Source organism: Phyllopteryx taeniolatus, chromosome 16 (assembly GCF_024500385.1).
Source record: "Phyllopteryx taeniolatus isolate TA_2022b chromosome 16, UOR_Ptae_1.2, whole genome shotgun sequence".
Classification (NCBI taxonomy): Eukaryota; Metazoa; Chordata; class Actinopteri; order Syngnathiformes; family Syngnathidae; genus Phyllopteryx; species Phyllopteryx taeniolatus.
In genome coordinates, this window is record NC_084517.1 from 11943926 (window position 1) to 11959408 (window position 15483).

The window sequence follows — 15483 nt, forward strand, 5'->3', positions numbered from 1 at the left end:
GCCGACCACATCCGCTGCATCATTGCCAAGCAGAGACTGGCCAAAGGTCGCATCCAGGCCCGACGGATGAAAATGCAGAGAATAGCAGGTGAGAATGCATCAGCATTAACATCGTTATTTTACCTCACAGTAGTCTTTTCACATGAAATCACATGAGGTGTACAGAAAGTGAAAGAACACTTAATCACTTCCATTATCCATCCATCCATCCATTCTCTACCGCTTATCCGGGTGGGTCGCGGGGGCAGTAGCTTCAGCAGGGACGCCCAGACTTCCCTCTCCCCAGCCACTTCATCCAGCTCTTCCGGGGGGATCCCGAGGCGTTCCCAGGCCAGCCGAAGGATGTAGTCTCGCCAGCGTGTCCTGGGTCGTCCCCGGGGTCTCCTCCCGGTGGGACATGCCCGGAACACCTCATCAGGGAGGCGTCCGGGAGGCATCCGAATCAGATGCCCCAGCCACCTCATCTGGCTCCTCTCAATGCGGAGGAGCAGCGGCTCTACTCTGAGATCCTCCCGGATGACCGAGCTTCTCACCCTATCTCTAAGGGAGAGCCCGGACACCCTGCGGAGGAAACTCATTTCGGCCGCTTGTATCCGGGATCTTGTTCTTTCGGTCACGACCCACAGCTCATGACCATAGGTGAGGGTAGGAACGAAGATCGACCGGTAAATTGAGAGCTTCGCCTTTCGGCTTAGCTCTTTCTTTACCACAACGGACCGATACAAAGTCCGCATCACTGCGGACGCTGCACCGATCCGCCGGTCGATGTCCCGTTCCATTCTTCCCTCACTCGTGAACAAGACCCCAAGATACTTGAATTCCTCCACTTGGGGCAGGATCTCATCCCCGACCTGGAGAAGGCATGCCACCCTTTTCCGACTGAGGACCATGGTCTCAGATTTGGAGGTGCTGATTCTTATCCCAGCCGCTTCACACTCGGCTGCGAACTGCTCCAATGAGAGTTGGAGGTCACGGCTTGATGAAGCCAACAGAACCACATCATCTGCAAAAAGCAGAGATGCAATACTGAGGCCACCAAACCGGACCCCCTCTACGCCTCGGCTGCGCCTAGAAATTCTGTCCATAAAAGTTCTGAACAGATTCGGCGACAAAGGGCAGCCTTGGCGGAGTCCAACCCTCACCGGGAACGAGTCCGACTTACTGCCGGATATGGGGACCAAACTCTGACTCCGGTCGTACAGGGACCGAACAGCCCGTATCAGTGGGTTCGGAACCCCATACTCCCGAAGCACTCTCCACAGGACTCCCCGAGGGACACGGTCGAACGCCTTCTCCAAGTCCACAAAACACATGTAGACTGGTTGGGCGAACTCCTATGCACCCTCGAGGACTCTGCCGAGGGTGTAGAGCTGGTCCACTGTTCCACGGCCAGGACGAAAACAACACTGCACATCCCCACTTCCATTATTTAAATCACAGTAATCAGAGCTAACCCCCATTAATAGTCAGGTCATTTTTAGTGCTTGGTCACACCTACAGTACCTATTACATATTATTTCGTTATGTAGCACTATTAGCTTTTTCTTTCTGTAGTGTTCTTTCTGTTTACACATTGTCATGTTGCTAAAAAATTTGTTTTTGTTTGTTGTTGTGAAAGCTTTGAAGATAAATTGTTGTGAAAGTTTTGGAAGATAAATTAAGACGGTCTTATTTTGTATCTAAGCTAGAATTGCTCAACATCCGCTGCCTGATGTGCTTTGTTTGGATTGTTCCAAACTAGACTTAACCAGTAACAATAAACAGTGGTAATTTTTATTAGTCGCGTCTTCATCCTTCTTTTGATTGTCTGAGCTCTAAACATTTGGTGGCATTCTAATCAAGGAGGATGTGATTGGCTATGTGACTTACTATAAAATAATAAAAGTGAGCCACTAACTACTATAACCTTCACTACCCTGAAAAATCTAATGGTAAAATTCATTCATTCATTTGTAGGCTTCAGAAGCCACTGTAACTGCTCTGGTGTAATGTTCTTTTTTTTGTTGTTGTTGTTGCAAAACACCAGTCACAGTTTTATTTGCAACACAGACAAACGTGTTTATAACGATGCCTAGGCTTTCAGTATGGGCCAAAAGTTGTATACTTTTCTTCAGTTCTGATGAATTTGTCAAAGGTTTTCAAAGAGTAAAATTTTATTTAAGCTCACATGACCAATTGGAATTAGATTTTTTTGTTGTTGTACATTACAGTAAGGCTGGATGTTAAGGTAATTAGAAACCTTCAAACAACTGCTTTAACACACAAGGAACAGCAACGCATTCAACAGTACTCACAGGCATTGCCGAATTGAGTTTTTATTGATTTATTTGAGTTTATTTGTCTATTTTATCTTTTTACAAAATCGATTTTTAGCAGCTTAGTTCAAAGCACATCCCCACTGACCATGCACTGCTTGAGATGAGGTAGTTTACAATCAGTTTCGCCAGTCTAATGACTTGATTGCTACATTTACTGGGCACCAAAAACTAGCAAGATCTGAATGTAGCCTGACTTCAATCCCCTCGCATCTATGCTCAAAGAAACACTCCAGTTCACTAATGCACGTTCTCAGCAGCTACATTGCGAGCATTACTTATTCATGATGGAGTATTGCCAAACACAAAGTGTTACCCTTTTAATGTTGTATTTTTTAGAATGTACAATCAGTTAAAAATACAAGAGATGTGATCAACTTACCTGACGAGCTGGTGAGAACGGTGATGTCGGCGCCGGCGGTTGCAGCCATATGCAGCCGTCCATATGCAACCGTCTGCGTACCGGACACCACCGTTACATATGCTTACCCTTGATTTTTCTAGCAAGAGAGCTGTCCAATTCCTTATTTTGTACTTTTTTTGCTAACCATAGTTATATAATCCGGTCAAGAAACTATAATAGTCTCCTTTGTGAGCGTCTGCGATGTGTCCCCGCATGATTCCGTGAGCGGCGGTGCGTGTGAGCAAATGATTGACAGACTATTCGGTTATGCCTCTTGTTTGGACAGTCTCTCATTGGCTATTCTTGTTTCACCATGCCCAATGGTAAAATAATAATTAAAATTAAATGAGAAGCATAAAATGGGCCAGAGAGGGATGATTTTTCAAAATATCATTTTAATAATATTCTGCTGTCAGGTTAAGCAGATAGTTTTAGCATATATGACAAAAAGTCTTTGTTTGTGTGTTTTTTAACTGCAAACTCTACCTTCTGTTTTTAAGTGAGTTGAGTTTTTCTACCAACCACAAACATTTGCAGTTTATTTGCTGTACCTTTTACATTCTGTCAAATCTCATCACAAAGCTCTTTTGGACCTGCCTGTGCAGCCAAGTACCACAGAGGTGCTGGGTTTCGGTCAGACAGCCCACGCCTCCCCCAGCGGTCTCCCTTTCCGTTTTTATGAGCAGTCGAGACGAGCGCCCAATGACCCCACGGCCAACAGAGCACTCTTCGCCTCTGTTGATAAAGTCCCAGGTAACGCTGTGGTGTTCAGCCTTGATTTCATGATAATCTGTGTCTCATGCATCTGTGTGTTAATGTATACGTGGATCGTCCACAGGCTTTGCGGTGGCTCACTGTGTATCACAACACCCCCCCTCTCCTCTCTCCTCCCCTTCAACTCCCTCCAGTGGGAGTGGAAGCACAGGACGATGCGACTCTGTTACGACGAGCACAATTTCTGCTCAGAGCCCCACAGGTAGAACAGTCATGCACATACATTTCTTACAAATGTAGAGACACACTTGTATACATTGGAGCACAAAGGGGCCGAAACTCTCTTGGAGCATAGCGGTTACTCGAGAAAACACTTCTCATTCAACTCAGTCAACAGTGGGGCTTTATTTCCTCTGCTTCCCCATGCCTGCAGAGCATCGGATAGAATTCACGCCCATAAATATAGATGAATTAATCGGTATAACCAAGCAAAGCCTTTCAATGCATATACAGTGCCACCAGAAAATATTCACACCACTTTTTTCACGTTTTCCACATTTTTCTGTTAGAGACTTATTCTGAAGCTGATTATGTTTAACTATTATGTTTAAATGTTTACATTTTCAATAGATTTGCACAACTGTCGGAAAATATGTTTTTTATTGACTGATTTTTTTTTGGGGGGGGGGGTGAATAATTTTCGGAAACTTTTTCAACACAATGCCCCCGCCTAGTCGCGGAAACCCCCTCTGATATTCTTTTAACTATATTTTAATCAGAAAAATGAAATACTGCTTTTGTGTGCAAGCACATTTTCAGCAGTATTTTTTAATTTGTTGTGTTCAAGCCTTATTCTGGCCGCCATTATTAATCCCAGTGGAAGACAAAGAGAAAGAATGAAAGCGACTCATCAACTGAGCCATCATCTGAAATAATAAAATGGTCCCTTTTTCCACCCAAAGATGACTGCACATTCTTGGAGAATACCCCTCCCTCCTCAGCATGCGGAGAAGGAGAGGTAGGCGCTGTGGACTTAACGAGCGCCCCCTCGACCCAAGTCCCGCCGCCGACACTGGCCCCCAGTCTCACCCCGGCCTCCCAGCCCACGATCTCCCTCCTCACCGACAGTAACACCGACACGCTGAGCGTGGAATCGTTGACGTTGCTGCCACCTGCGGACTCGCCGCACCTCCACCCTTGCACCAATCTCCTCGCTGCCCCTGCTTCCCTTCTCATGAGACTGGATGAGGAGAGTGATAAAGAGAGAGAGGAAGGAGGGAAAGGAGAGCAGGAGGCGGAAGTCTCGCCGATAGAGCTCACAGAGGCAGATAGAATGGTAAAAGAGGATCTAAATACGGAGGCACTCATAGCCACCCATGACGCAATAGAGGATCCACTGGGTGAAGATGAGCCAGAGGGTAAGAGCTCTGTTGGGAGGAACTCACAGCAGCTGGAGGAAGCTAGAGCTTCAAAATCTTTAGCGGAAACAGAAGATGTGGAAAAGCACACGGAAACACCCGACTCACCCGAACTGGACTAACAACACATTATTACTGGTGCACTTGAACCATTTCACACTCATGCAGACTACATTGACATGTTGAATCACCCAGTTTGGCTCTGGGCTGTTTTCATGCTGCAACCTGCAGGTAGTGTGTGACGTCAGTCTTTCCGTTTGCACACAAAGAAAATCAAGACACACTGACGGAACTGATGGAAGGCTCAAAGCACATTTGGGTTCATCGGTTTTGCATACAATGAGTTCTAGCACGCGTCAAAGTGTGTAACCAGCAGCTTTTTTTTAACTCCTGAATGATGGGATTGTAACATGCGTTACTGCTGCTGATGTGAGATTTTAAAAGATCTGATCTATTTTTTATGTCTCATGTTCACATAGCCACTGAATTTTTGTGAAAAATATATATACACATTGCTGCACAAGCCTTTTTATGCACTGTTGTATTTGTGCAGGCTCAAAGGATTCATCATGGATGTATGTGTGCTGGTTACGTCTTAATTAGCCCATATGTGAAATAACATTATTTCCCACTGAACTAGTTGCTTTTGTATGAAAGTAAGCTGCAGTACGCTAATGTTGCACTTCTGTTTCAAAATAGCCCTGCATTTAAAAAAAATAATAATAATAAAAATCCCAGCCAACTTCCTGGATTGGGCTTGCAGCATTTATAAGTTTTTGGGGAACAGTTAAAGACGGTTGAGCGTGTATTATCACTCATATCTGCAAATGTAATCTTTAGTTTCACATGATTCCTTGTCGTGTGCTTTATTTGGAAGCCGGCAGGCACAGTAAGATCATAAGCCTGTCATGTGAAAGAGCAAGAATGAAGATTACACTGTAGCAGCACGCTACTGTAAGTGGTTTAATTGGTGGTTTAACAAGTTGGTCTTTTGTCCAACCTTGTGTCACATGAAGCCGTCTTTCATTGAATGTATCTGCTTAATTCTCCTTCACAGAGCTGACCTGAGCTCAGTTTAACCATCAAGATAATGGCAAGAATATCAGAAATTTTTTTCACAAGATGACACATTACCGCTCATTAAAAGATATTCTCATCAGGCCTGATTACAGTGACTAGCAAAGTCCCCATTATTTAACATAACAGCTTGTGTTTTTGCTGAGCAGATCTTTATAACTGCAATAAACAGTAAAAGATTAAAGGTTTTTGTGGTCAAAGACGAATGTAACCCACAGCTTCTCCCTCCAATTGCGGCATCAGCAAATAAAAGCTAAAAAGAGCTTTCTGTCTTAAGGCTTTATTTGTAAAATCAAGGATTATTGACTTTCCATCTCTCATCTTCTGTGCCATCATCTGACTTGTTCATCATCAACTTACAGTTGATTTAGTAATTGAGAAATTTAGAGCAATATTCTCCCCCCCACCCCCATCTTGCTGCTGTGAATAGCACCGCAGTAATCGTGAGGGTATGCTTAAAGAAATCTGGCAGAAAGAGCATTTAGGCACTGGAATATCTGGAGGCACTTTTGTTCTCCATCTTAGAGATCTCGCCTTGGCAACATCTACCTGAAAATGCCATGACAAGCTGCCATTACGTCGTCTCTGATTGTAGTGTATGTGCGTGTGTGTGAGCGCTGTAAATGCTTCTGCCTTTTAAAAATGTAAGTATTGTTAATGATTTTGAAACAGAGGAATAAATAAAGAGCTGCAATAAATTATTCTACCTAACAACACTGAGACTGCAGCGTTTGATTTGCAGACAAAAAGATCTACAAATGGTAAAACAAAACTGAATATAGAGTATGTCAGTCAGCGAACATCACGTGTATGCTCTGTGTATGCGTGTCAGAGAGAACAGTGACATCAGCAAATGTGTTTCTTAATCATATCGGTCTTCCTGTCTTCAAGGAAGTCTTTTTGTGCACGTGTGAATGTGTTCCGGGCACTCCGATGACATGTCTTATCAGTACTACACTGCCATGGTGTCACCATGAGAGGGAAGTTTTGACTGTTGATTCCAAGCAGTTAAGGAAACAAATTAAAAGAAATGATAAAGTGAAATAAAATTCAGTGTCTGCTCCAATAGGACAGAAAAAAAGACTAGCTAAGAATTCATACATATTGAGACAATATAGGCTACTGCATATACAGGTTGTTCCAAAAGTCACAATATAGTTCCTTTTTGAGGCCATCAGCAGTGGTAGCTTTGGCTTTATGCTGGTTTTGTAAGCATATTATTCCACCCCCCGTGGCTTGCCAATTGACATTTGAACAGCACTGAAAAGGTGGGAGTTTTTATGTTCCTGAATGTTCCTGAATGCAGTTTAGTTTTTTCTGTTCCTGAATGCAGTTTAGTTCAGTGCGGCCCTCTGAATAAACCTCCCCTGGCTTGCACAAATGCCTACTGTAGGAGTTCAATGTTTTCGTAAGTGGTTTGGGCGTGGTTTATTAGGAACAGATTCCGTTTTGAGAAACTGAAGTGAAGCCATGAATAGCGTATATTGTCCTAAGCATTGTAGCAGTGGGACTGCTATAAATCTTAAACTGGCGCTGAACTGCAGTCGGGGACAGGAAAAACTTCTTGCCTATGTGGCAATTTTGTAATGCTACTCCAATGTTAATTGAGCCATGGGTGAAGGAATAAAAAATGATATGCAAACAAAAACAGCAAAGCCTAAGTGTTTAAGCCTAAGCCTCAGTGTCTGATTCTTTCAAGACCTTGCAAAGACGCATACATTGAATTCTCTTGCGAAACAACTGCATTCACAGAGAATTACAAGAATAATCTCATAAAGTAAGGTACGATTATGGCAGCACGCAAAATGACTGAAAAAAGTGTAATTAGAAATGCAGTATGACATTTCTTCCTTATAAAAGGAGCCAATAATTGAATATTTTTCATTATGGAAAAGAATGTGTTCCCGAACTATCACGTCTTATTTGATCGACCCTCAGATGTGATGCTTTTTGATGCAGTGCAAGGTCAAACACTGTAGACCTCCCATTTGTTTCAATCTCAATGATCACAGTTACTGATAGTGTAGTGGTGTATTTGCTTGATTACCGTGTACATAGGGGGCATGGGTTCTGTTCCAGGTGTGTATGGTTGTTTGTCTCTACAGTCTGGGATAGGCTCCAGCTTCCTGCAACCCTGAACAGGATATTCAGTATGGATCATTGATGGATGGATGTTCTTAACAGCCATACAAGTATCAAAATAAGTTAACCACTGTTAATAGCGACAGTTGAATATTAAAACTCGATTTGAACTTCTGATGTACATTCTTAACATATGTTCTTCCATTAACACCCCTTGACGCTGCTTATCCTAAGTGCTGCAAAAAATAAAAAAATAAATAAATCACACTATAGTAAGTCCTTGTGACGCTTACTTAAACTGAGGTCTTGTGTGGAATGTTGACGAAATTTAGTGCGACACGAAATTAATTTATTGTAAAAATAACGTGTCCACATTGGTGTATCCCATCTGCTATCAATGGTCCACATTTGTGAGAGTATGGACAATATTCCCAGATGAACTTTGCACAATTGTGCATGGTGATGTCTCTTCTGTGGCCTTTGTGATGACCAGTGAACTATGTTTTGTTATGTTTGCCAATCCCTGTTAGGTACACTGAAGTCTAGACTCAACTCTCCACAGACAAGTCAGACATAAGTTTTGTGTTTGAATGCTAATCAATTTGGTTTAAATACTATAAGACATACGTCAAGCTTTTCACCTCTTCACATTTATTGTATTCAATTCAGCCTTTTACAGTCAAAATCCCCTTATTCAAATTGAATCTTGACATTTGTTGTCTCCAGACACAAGCCCCCAACATTTCCAACTTCCTCCTGAGATTTCAATCTGACTTCTCCATTCATAAATTCAGACACTCACATTGTGTCACTGCTGCTCCCATTTCTGGTAAGTGTGTGTGTGTCATAGTTCAGTACTTCTAAAGTAGCCACACCCACCTGTCACTTTGTAAATGAATCATTGGGGTGATTGTTGAAGGACAGGGAGGGTCACAATACAATGTGTGATTGTTATTAAACATTTCTCCACAGAAAAAAAGAAACAAGACATAGCATGTACTTCCAGTTTTTTTAATTCAAAACACATTTTTATATAAAATAATAGTTTTTGACCAATGTATCTATCTGCCTGGCAGACATAGCTGAACTAGAGGGTAGCTCTAAACTACTGCAGCACATTCAGTACCATCCATGTGTGATGTAAACATTAGGATAACAGAGTATTGCAGTCTCCCACAGAATTTAATCACGTGGCAGCGCCTGCTTTCAAGCGCACTCTCCACCACACATCCATATTCCAAGTAGTACTGAAGAAAGCGCACACTATTGTTTTTATTATTATGGTCCTTTTATGACATATGTAGTGTTCTTCCACCTCACCATCTCTGGAGGTAATCACTTTATGTGTCCTCATGAATGGAACACATTTTGTGCAAGTTAAAGTGAACTCAATGGAGAACCATGCAGTTCCACACTTGGCCACCGTGTGGCAGCGTCCTTCTGAAACGGTGAATGTCAAACTAACACATAACAAGGTCATAACTTGTAAGGGAATTCCAACAGGAAGCCTTGGGCGACATTGGTGAGGGGCAGCTCCAAAACCTGCCTCCCTCCGCCGCAGAGCGCCATGATGCGCCTTCTGCAAAGCTCCTGCAGGGTGGGCTCCCATTTTCTGTATGGGACCCTCAGGCTCCTCTTGGGGGAGTGGGTGTAATGCTCCAAGAGGGCAAAGAGAGTGGGGAAAGTGCGCTCGTTGCCTGTGAGAGAGAATTTCTGCCGCTTGTAGTCGATGCGCACGCTGACCGGCCCGCTCTTGGCGTGATAGGACAGTGTGAAGAAGACGTCCTTCTGCCGGCTGTCCCGGATGAGGTAGCTGCCCAGCGGGGCGTCCTTCAGCATTTGGTGGGCCTCGTCCACTCCCAGAGGGCCCCAGTAGAAGCCACTCAGCTCCAGCTTGGCCGCCGTGTCTGTGATGATCCTGCAGTCCTCCTTGCAGTTGAACGTGGGGAAGTGGGTCAGGTACCTGCATGGCGTGGACGCAGACCTCAGCTTGGGTTTCGGTGCGGCCCGGTGCTGAAGTTGCTCCAACTCGGAAGATTCGGAGCTCGACGAGCCTGACAAGTTGTGCTTGCCGTCTGCCGCGCTGTTTGCTACCATCCTACAGGAGGCCCCAAACCCTCTCCCATTTCTGACCACCACAATGGCACCCTGAAAGAGACATCAGAAAAAGGTCAGTACAGTCTCACGAATCGCAGATCACACGGAATTACCAAAGATCTACAACAGCGGTTCTCAAAATTTTTACCTATAAATACTTAAAAACAAACAGCTCTAAAATATTCAATGCAAAAGTATTGTACTTAGTTAAACACAGCTGAACTGTACTGTTCTGGATTTAAAAAATAAATGTAAGCCACTAATGTTATGCACAGCTTGAACAATTTTGAGTGATTCTTTTGCATACCACTAGAGGCAGCCCACGTATCACTAGTACCACACTGAGACACACTGATACAGTACACTTGCATAACCAAATCAGATCCAAAGATAATTCAAACTGATGAACGGTAAAACTTAAATAATGATGAATACACGGGTTTAGTGGAAGAACACTTAACAATTCTGTCTGTCACAGATAAATGAAAAAAGATACATTATTCGTAGGAAATAATTTTCAAACCAATTAAGTGTAATTGGATAATTTCCCTGTGACACACCTGTGCAGTTTCTGCACAGAGGATTATAATGCTCACTTTTTCAGTATTAATTGAACATTTGTGGCAAAGCATTTCTAATACTGTTCTATATTTTGGCCACTTTTATTTAGGTCTCACCATAATGCAGTACAGTTCTACAACTTAGTTTTAGTCATTATCCTGAAATGGTGCAGCATTGAGACGAAGCTTACGATAAAATACTGAAAGATATTTCAAGTATGTTGCCCTCCCATGTAACTCAATACACAATCTTTTAACACTGTATGTGCGTTAAATTGAGTCGTTTGTTTCTATGGCTCTTAATTGCTAAATGTTCTCAATTCCACAGCTACATTATAAATTGGTATATTACTCTGTCTTTTTTTTTTGTTTTAAATCTGTCAACGGTCTTTTGATCAATAAAGTATACTTATTACACACTGTGTGCATTATGAGCTGCATTTGTTTAGGCAGGCATTCCATATCGTTTGTGTTGAAACTGTTTAGTGAAAAATGGTTGTGATTCTGTATGTTAAACCGCGTGAAGCACTTTGTGCTATATAAATACGAATCACTTTTAACAAGATACTTTGAAGTCGGGTGTTATTTCACGTTCACAGCTCGAATGCTTCAAGGCAACGATCTGTTTTATCTTCCCTTTGACGCGCTCACAATGTGGCTCTCCGAGTCTAAAAAAAAAAGACAAAAGCGAATAGATATCCAGCATGAGGAGGCTTACCGTTTTGTTTCGTTTAAATTCCAAACGTGCAATCCAGTCTAGGCACAGTTACGTCTCTGTCTCTCTCAGCCCAAACACGGCTAACTGCCTTGCGAAGACGCCGCTTGCCTATTTATAAGTCTGCCTTGCGTAGCCCAGCCCACGAATAACAAGGCGAACGACTCAAAAACGAAAGTGAAACTCCTCTATCGTTTCGCGTCAAGCTGCGTGCTTATTGGAAGAGTTTCAACCACAAACGCCGCATGACAGCTGCACGTTTAATTGAGAGGAAGGTGACGTTTTTTAAAATGGATGAATAGTCATACATGTAAAGGTTTGTGCTTAAGGCCACCATTAATAAACTTATTCTTTTCTCCCTATTTCTGTAATTATGTCAACTGCATCCCTCTTTTGTTAACATAATTGAAATTAACCTATATGCTCCTCGAATGCAGAATTATTACATTTACAATTATTATATTTCAGCAGTTAATTACACAAAAACCTAACCCATTTGCACAAAACATTGTAAAGGGATTTGGTCATTGACCATAGATTTTCCCCCTCATGTACAAAAACAATTTATGTTAAATAAATAACCCGTAGGTGTGAATGTGAGTGCAAATGGTTGTTTCTATGTGCCCTGCGATTGGCTGGCAACCAGTTGAGGGTGTACCCCGCCTCCTGCCCGATGACAGCTGGGATGCGCTCCAGCACACCTGCAACCCTAGTGAGGAGAAGGGGCTCAGAAAATGGATGGATGGATGACTGAGAAGGTTTGAGCTCAAGTCACATGTTGATGGATAATCTTATTTATTATATAGAGCTAGTCTCAAAGCCCTGCAGTCATACAGCAGAAGGGAGGGGAAGAAGGTTTTACAAGTCTGCTGTAATCAGTAATTTGAAACAGTGCGACGCCAGATGTTTTGCCAGGCTGTCTTTGCCATGTATTTGAATTACTTGCTTGTTTATTCCTTAAGTTTCATTTCTATGAAATTGGTACCGACACAGGAGAGTGCGTGTGCTCATTCTGTTCACGGAGCACGTGCACACATGACCTGTTGTGGGTTATGTGTTCAAAACACTGCAGAGAATACGTCCAATAAAGAAATCAGTGACTGCATGCATTGATTGACATTGACCATAGCATAAGGCACACCAGCATCTAATATGATCCATGCATGATTTATATCAACATTTTTGCACTGCACCCTACTGAGCTTCGTTAGCTACATTGAATTTTTTGATGCATGTCACAATATGACTGCACATTAAAAGATATACAGTATTGTAACTTAAATAGCTCTCTGACAGTGTCATTAATAATTGAGCATTATTATATTTGTATTTTCTCATAGAATATGCAGGCCTAATGAAGATCTCTGGGAGTATTTTGCAGTTGGAATACATTTATGATCTCATTCAATTGTGAAACAATGTTTAACAAGTCGTTAAAAGTTGATGGTTCAATGTACAAACAGATGTCGGCAGAGCAAACAAAGCACCAATTATTTATTTATTTATTTTTTAAGTGTGGGAATTGCGTGCGCTTGTCTGGAAGCTGGAGCTCTTCCTTGAAGCTGTGTCTGCGTGGTTCGGTTGTAAATACAACAAACCTTCACAGTCATTAAACAGTGACAAGGAATGTAACTGAAGGGAAATTGTTGTTTGCACTATACAGTGCAATATTCCTGGTTCTTTTGTTTTACACATCAACCCGCTGCAGGATGTACAGTACATCCCCACCCTACTCCACACTTGAGCAACTGTATTAGCTGTCACCATGTGCAACTGTTGTATTTGGTCTTGTTTCAGCATCCCCTTTCGGTCATATTTCTTTATACAGTATTTGAATGTTCCTAGTTCCACCTCATGCAGTGCTGTTATTTTATAGGGAAGATTATGCTTTCATTATGACCATTTACAAACCATGACATGCTTCCAAACTTTCACTTTCAGTTCACATGACCTTTATCTACTTAGTGTGAGTACTGAGAGATTAAATGTCAGATATGGTAACTATAGCCATGTCTCCTTTTTTTTGCTGTTTGAATTTATGATCCAAAATCCAGCCTGTCAAACCACTTGGTGAATGTATCGTTTGAACTATTAAGGAAGTGGAGGCAGAGCTGCGGGGAAAAGAGAAGCAGCATTTCAGTGACTTTCGACAGATGATTTGGAGGAGGTTTAAAGAATTTACTGGGGTATTTTTTGACTTAACATCTAATTGTGATCTGTTATGTAGTAAACCGTAAACATATGCAGTCCTCTAAATGTGAAAATAAAAATGTGGACTACTTCCATGAACTTCAAAGGCTTATGAGAAGCAGTACAGCTGTTTTCAAAGTTTGACAAAGTCAAACAAGGTGTTTAAAAATGCCTCACCACTTTAATTACTGTTCATTTATGCCACCAAATTCTACAACAATCCTAACTTTTCCCTTTTTCCCCTCATTAGTCCAGTGCATGTAGTTATATATAAATAGCTTGCACACAACATTAGATGTACCTTCACACCCTAATAAGGTCTAATAAAGAGCTCTTTCTAAAATTGTTATTGAAAGGTTTAATTTCAGTTTTACTGTGGCTGACAGTAGCATTCTTTACAGGCAGAAATACAATATGTACAAGGTTACAAACACTGTTTGGAGCTTTGTGGCCCACGCAGCAACATTCCACAAAATAAGCTGAAGTAGACTGCACTGTTCTTGTCTATCTTGTCTATCTTATCTTGTCTCAGTGCCCTTTGCACAATGGTCATTGCACCGGACTATTGCGATATTAGCCATTCGAACTGAGGACTCTGCATCTTTTTGCACAATTGTTGTTTGTTGTTGTTTTTTGTTAATGTCTTTATGTCTCCAAAGTGTTCTGTAAATTGACTGTCTGTTGTACTAGAGCGGCTCCAACTACCGGAGACAAATTCCTTGTGTGTTTTGGACATACTTGGCAAATAAAGATGATTCTGATTCTGATTCTGATTCTGATGACTGTAGCAAGTTCGGGATGGATATAGTTGTGCAGAAAAATGTGATTGGCTGTGAAAAAGCTCTGCACGGCCATTGCCAAGTAACGCTTTATCTGAGAGGTCCCTAAGTGTGTGTATATATTTATATGTATATGTTCCAGGAGGATGTTTCTCCTGGCTCAGAGTAAAGTTTACTCTCAGAGTGAAACAGAAACCAGTTGGAAATTCATGGGAACATCAGCCTTTCCTCCTTATTTGAAAAGCTTGAAGTGCAAGGAAGCACAGGACATTATCCATGTAAAGCTGAGTCATATATACAGTATAAAATGAGTGGAATGTGTGTCATCTGTATGAGATGAGTGGGCATAGTTTGTAGACTTCCTTTATGAGTGGGAAGTTTCCTATGGGACTAATTCACAGCAAAGAGAGTAGTTCCTAGGAATAAGATGAGACACATTAAATGGAATGATGAATGGACAACAATCATCCAATCAAACAAATTACTGTTAATGGATACAAAAGTGGGCGGCACGGTGGCCGACTGGTTAGAGCGTCGGCCTCACAGTTCTGAGGAGCGGGGTTCAATCCCCGTCCCCGCCTGTGTGGAGTTTGCATGTTCTCCCCGTGCCTGCGTGGGTTTTCTCCGGGCACTCCGGTTTCCTCCCACATCCCAAAAAACATGCATTAATTGGAGACTCTAAATTGCCCGTAGGCATGACTGTGAGTGCGAATGGTTGTTAGTTTCTATGTGCCCTGCGATTGGCTGGCAACCAGTTCAGGGTGTACCCCGCCTCCTGCCTGATGACAGCTGGGATAGGCTCCAGCACGCCCGCGACCCTAGTGAGGAGAAGCGGCTCAGAAAATGGATGGATGGATGGATGGATACAAAAGTGCCCCTCCCTGAGCTGTCACCTTATCGTGGTGGAGGGGTTTGTGTGTCCCAATGATCCTAGGAGTTAAGTTGTCTGGGGCTTTATGCCCCTGGCAGGGTCACCCATGACAAACAGGTACGAGGGGAGGGACCAGACAAAGCATGGCTCAAAGACCCCTTATGATGACGACAAACGATGGACTTGGTTTTCCCTTGCCCGGACGCGGGTCACCGGGGCCCCCCTCTGGAGCCAGGCCTGGAGGTGGGGCTCGAAGGCGAGC

The 15483-nt window shown here is 42.6% G+C and overlaps 2 protein-coding genes across 5 annotated transcripts in view; one reads left to right on the forward strand and one right to left on the reverse strand.

Annotated features, from left to right (window-relative positions):
• Positions 1–6643, forward strand: part of clec16a (C-type lectin domain containing 16A) — a 32255-nt gene extending 25612 nt beyond the window's left edge. For all 4 annotated transcript variants that reach the window (XM_061748113.1, XM_061748114.1, XM_061748115.1 and 1 more), the window contains 4 exons: positions 1–88; positions 3301–3471; positions 3557–3694; positions 4395–6643. The exon at positions 1–88 is cut by the window's left edge and continues 117 nt beyond it. In XM_061748113.1, the coding sequence (XP_061604097.1) occupies positions 1–88; positions 3301–3471; positions 3557–3694; positions 4395–4972 (975 nt within the window). In that variant the 3' untranslated portion in view covers positions 4973–6643. The remainder of the gene's footprint in view (positions 89–3300; positions 3472–3556; positions 3695–4394) is intronic.
• Positions 6644–9004: 2361 nt separating this feature from the next.
• Positions 9005–11543, reverse strand: socs1a (suppressor of cytokine signaling 1a). Its single transcript, XM_061750259.1, has 2 exons — positions 11385–11543; positions 9005–10157 (listed from the first exon to the last, which is right to left on the reverse strand). Exon 2 carries the CDS (start codon positions 10104–10106, stop codon positions 9486–9488), a length of 621 nt encoding a protein of 206 aa, XP_061606243.1. The 5' UTR covers positions 10107–10157; positions 11385–11543; the 3' UTR covers positions 9005–9485.
• Positions 11544–15483: the final 3940 nt, after the last annotated feature.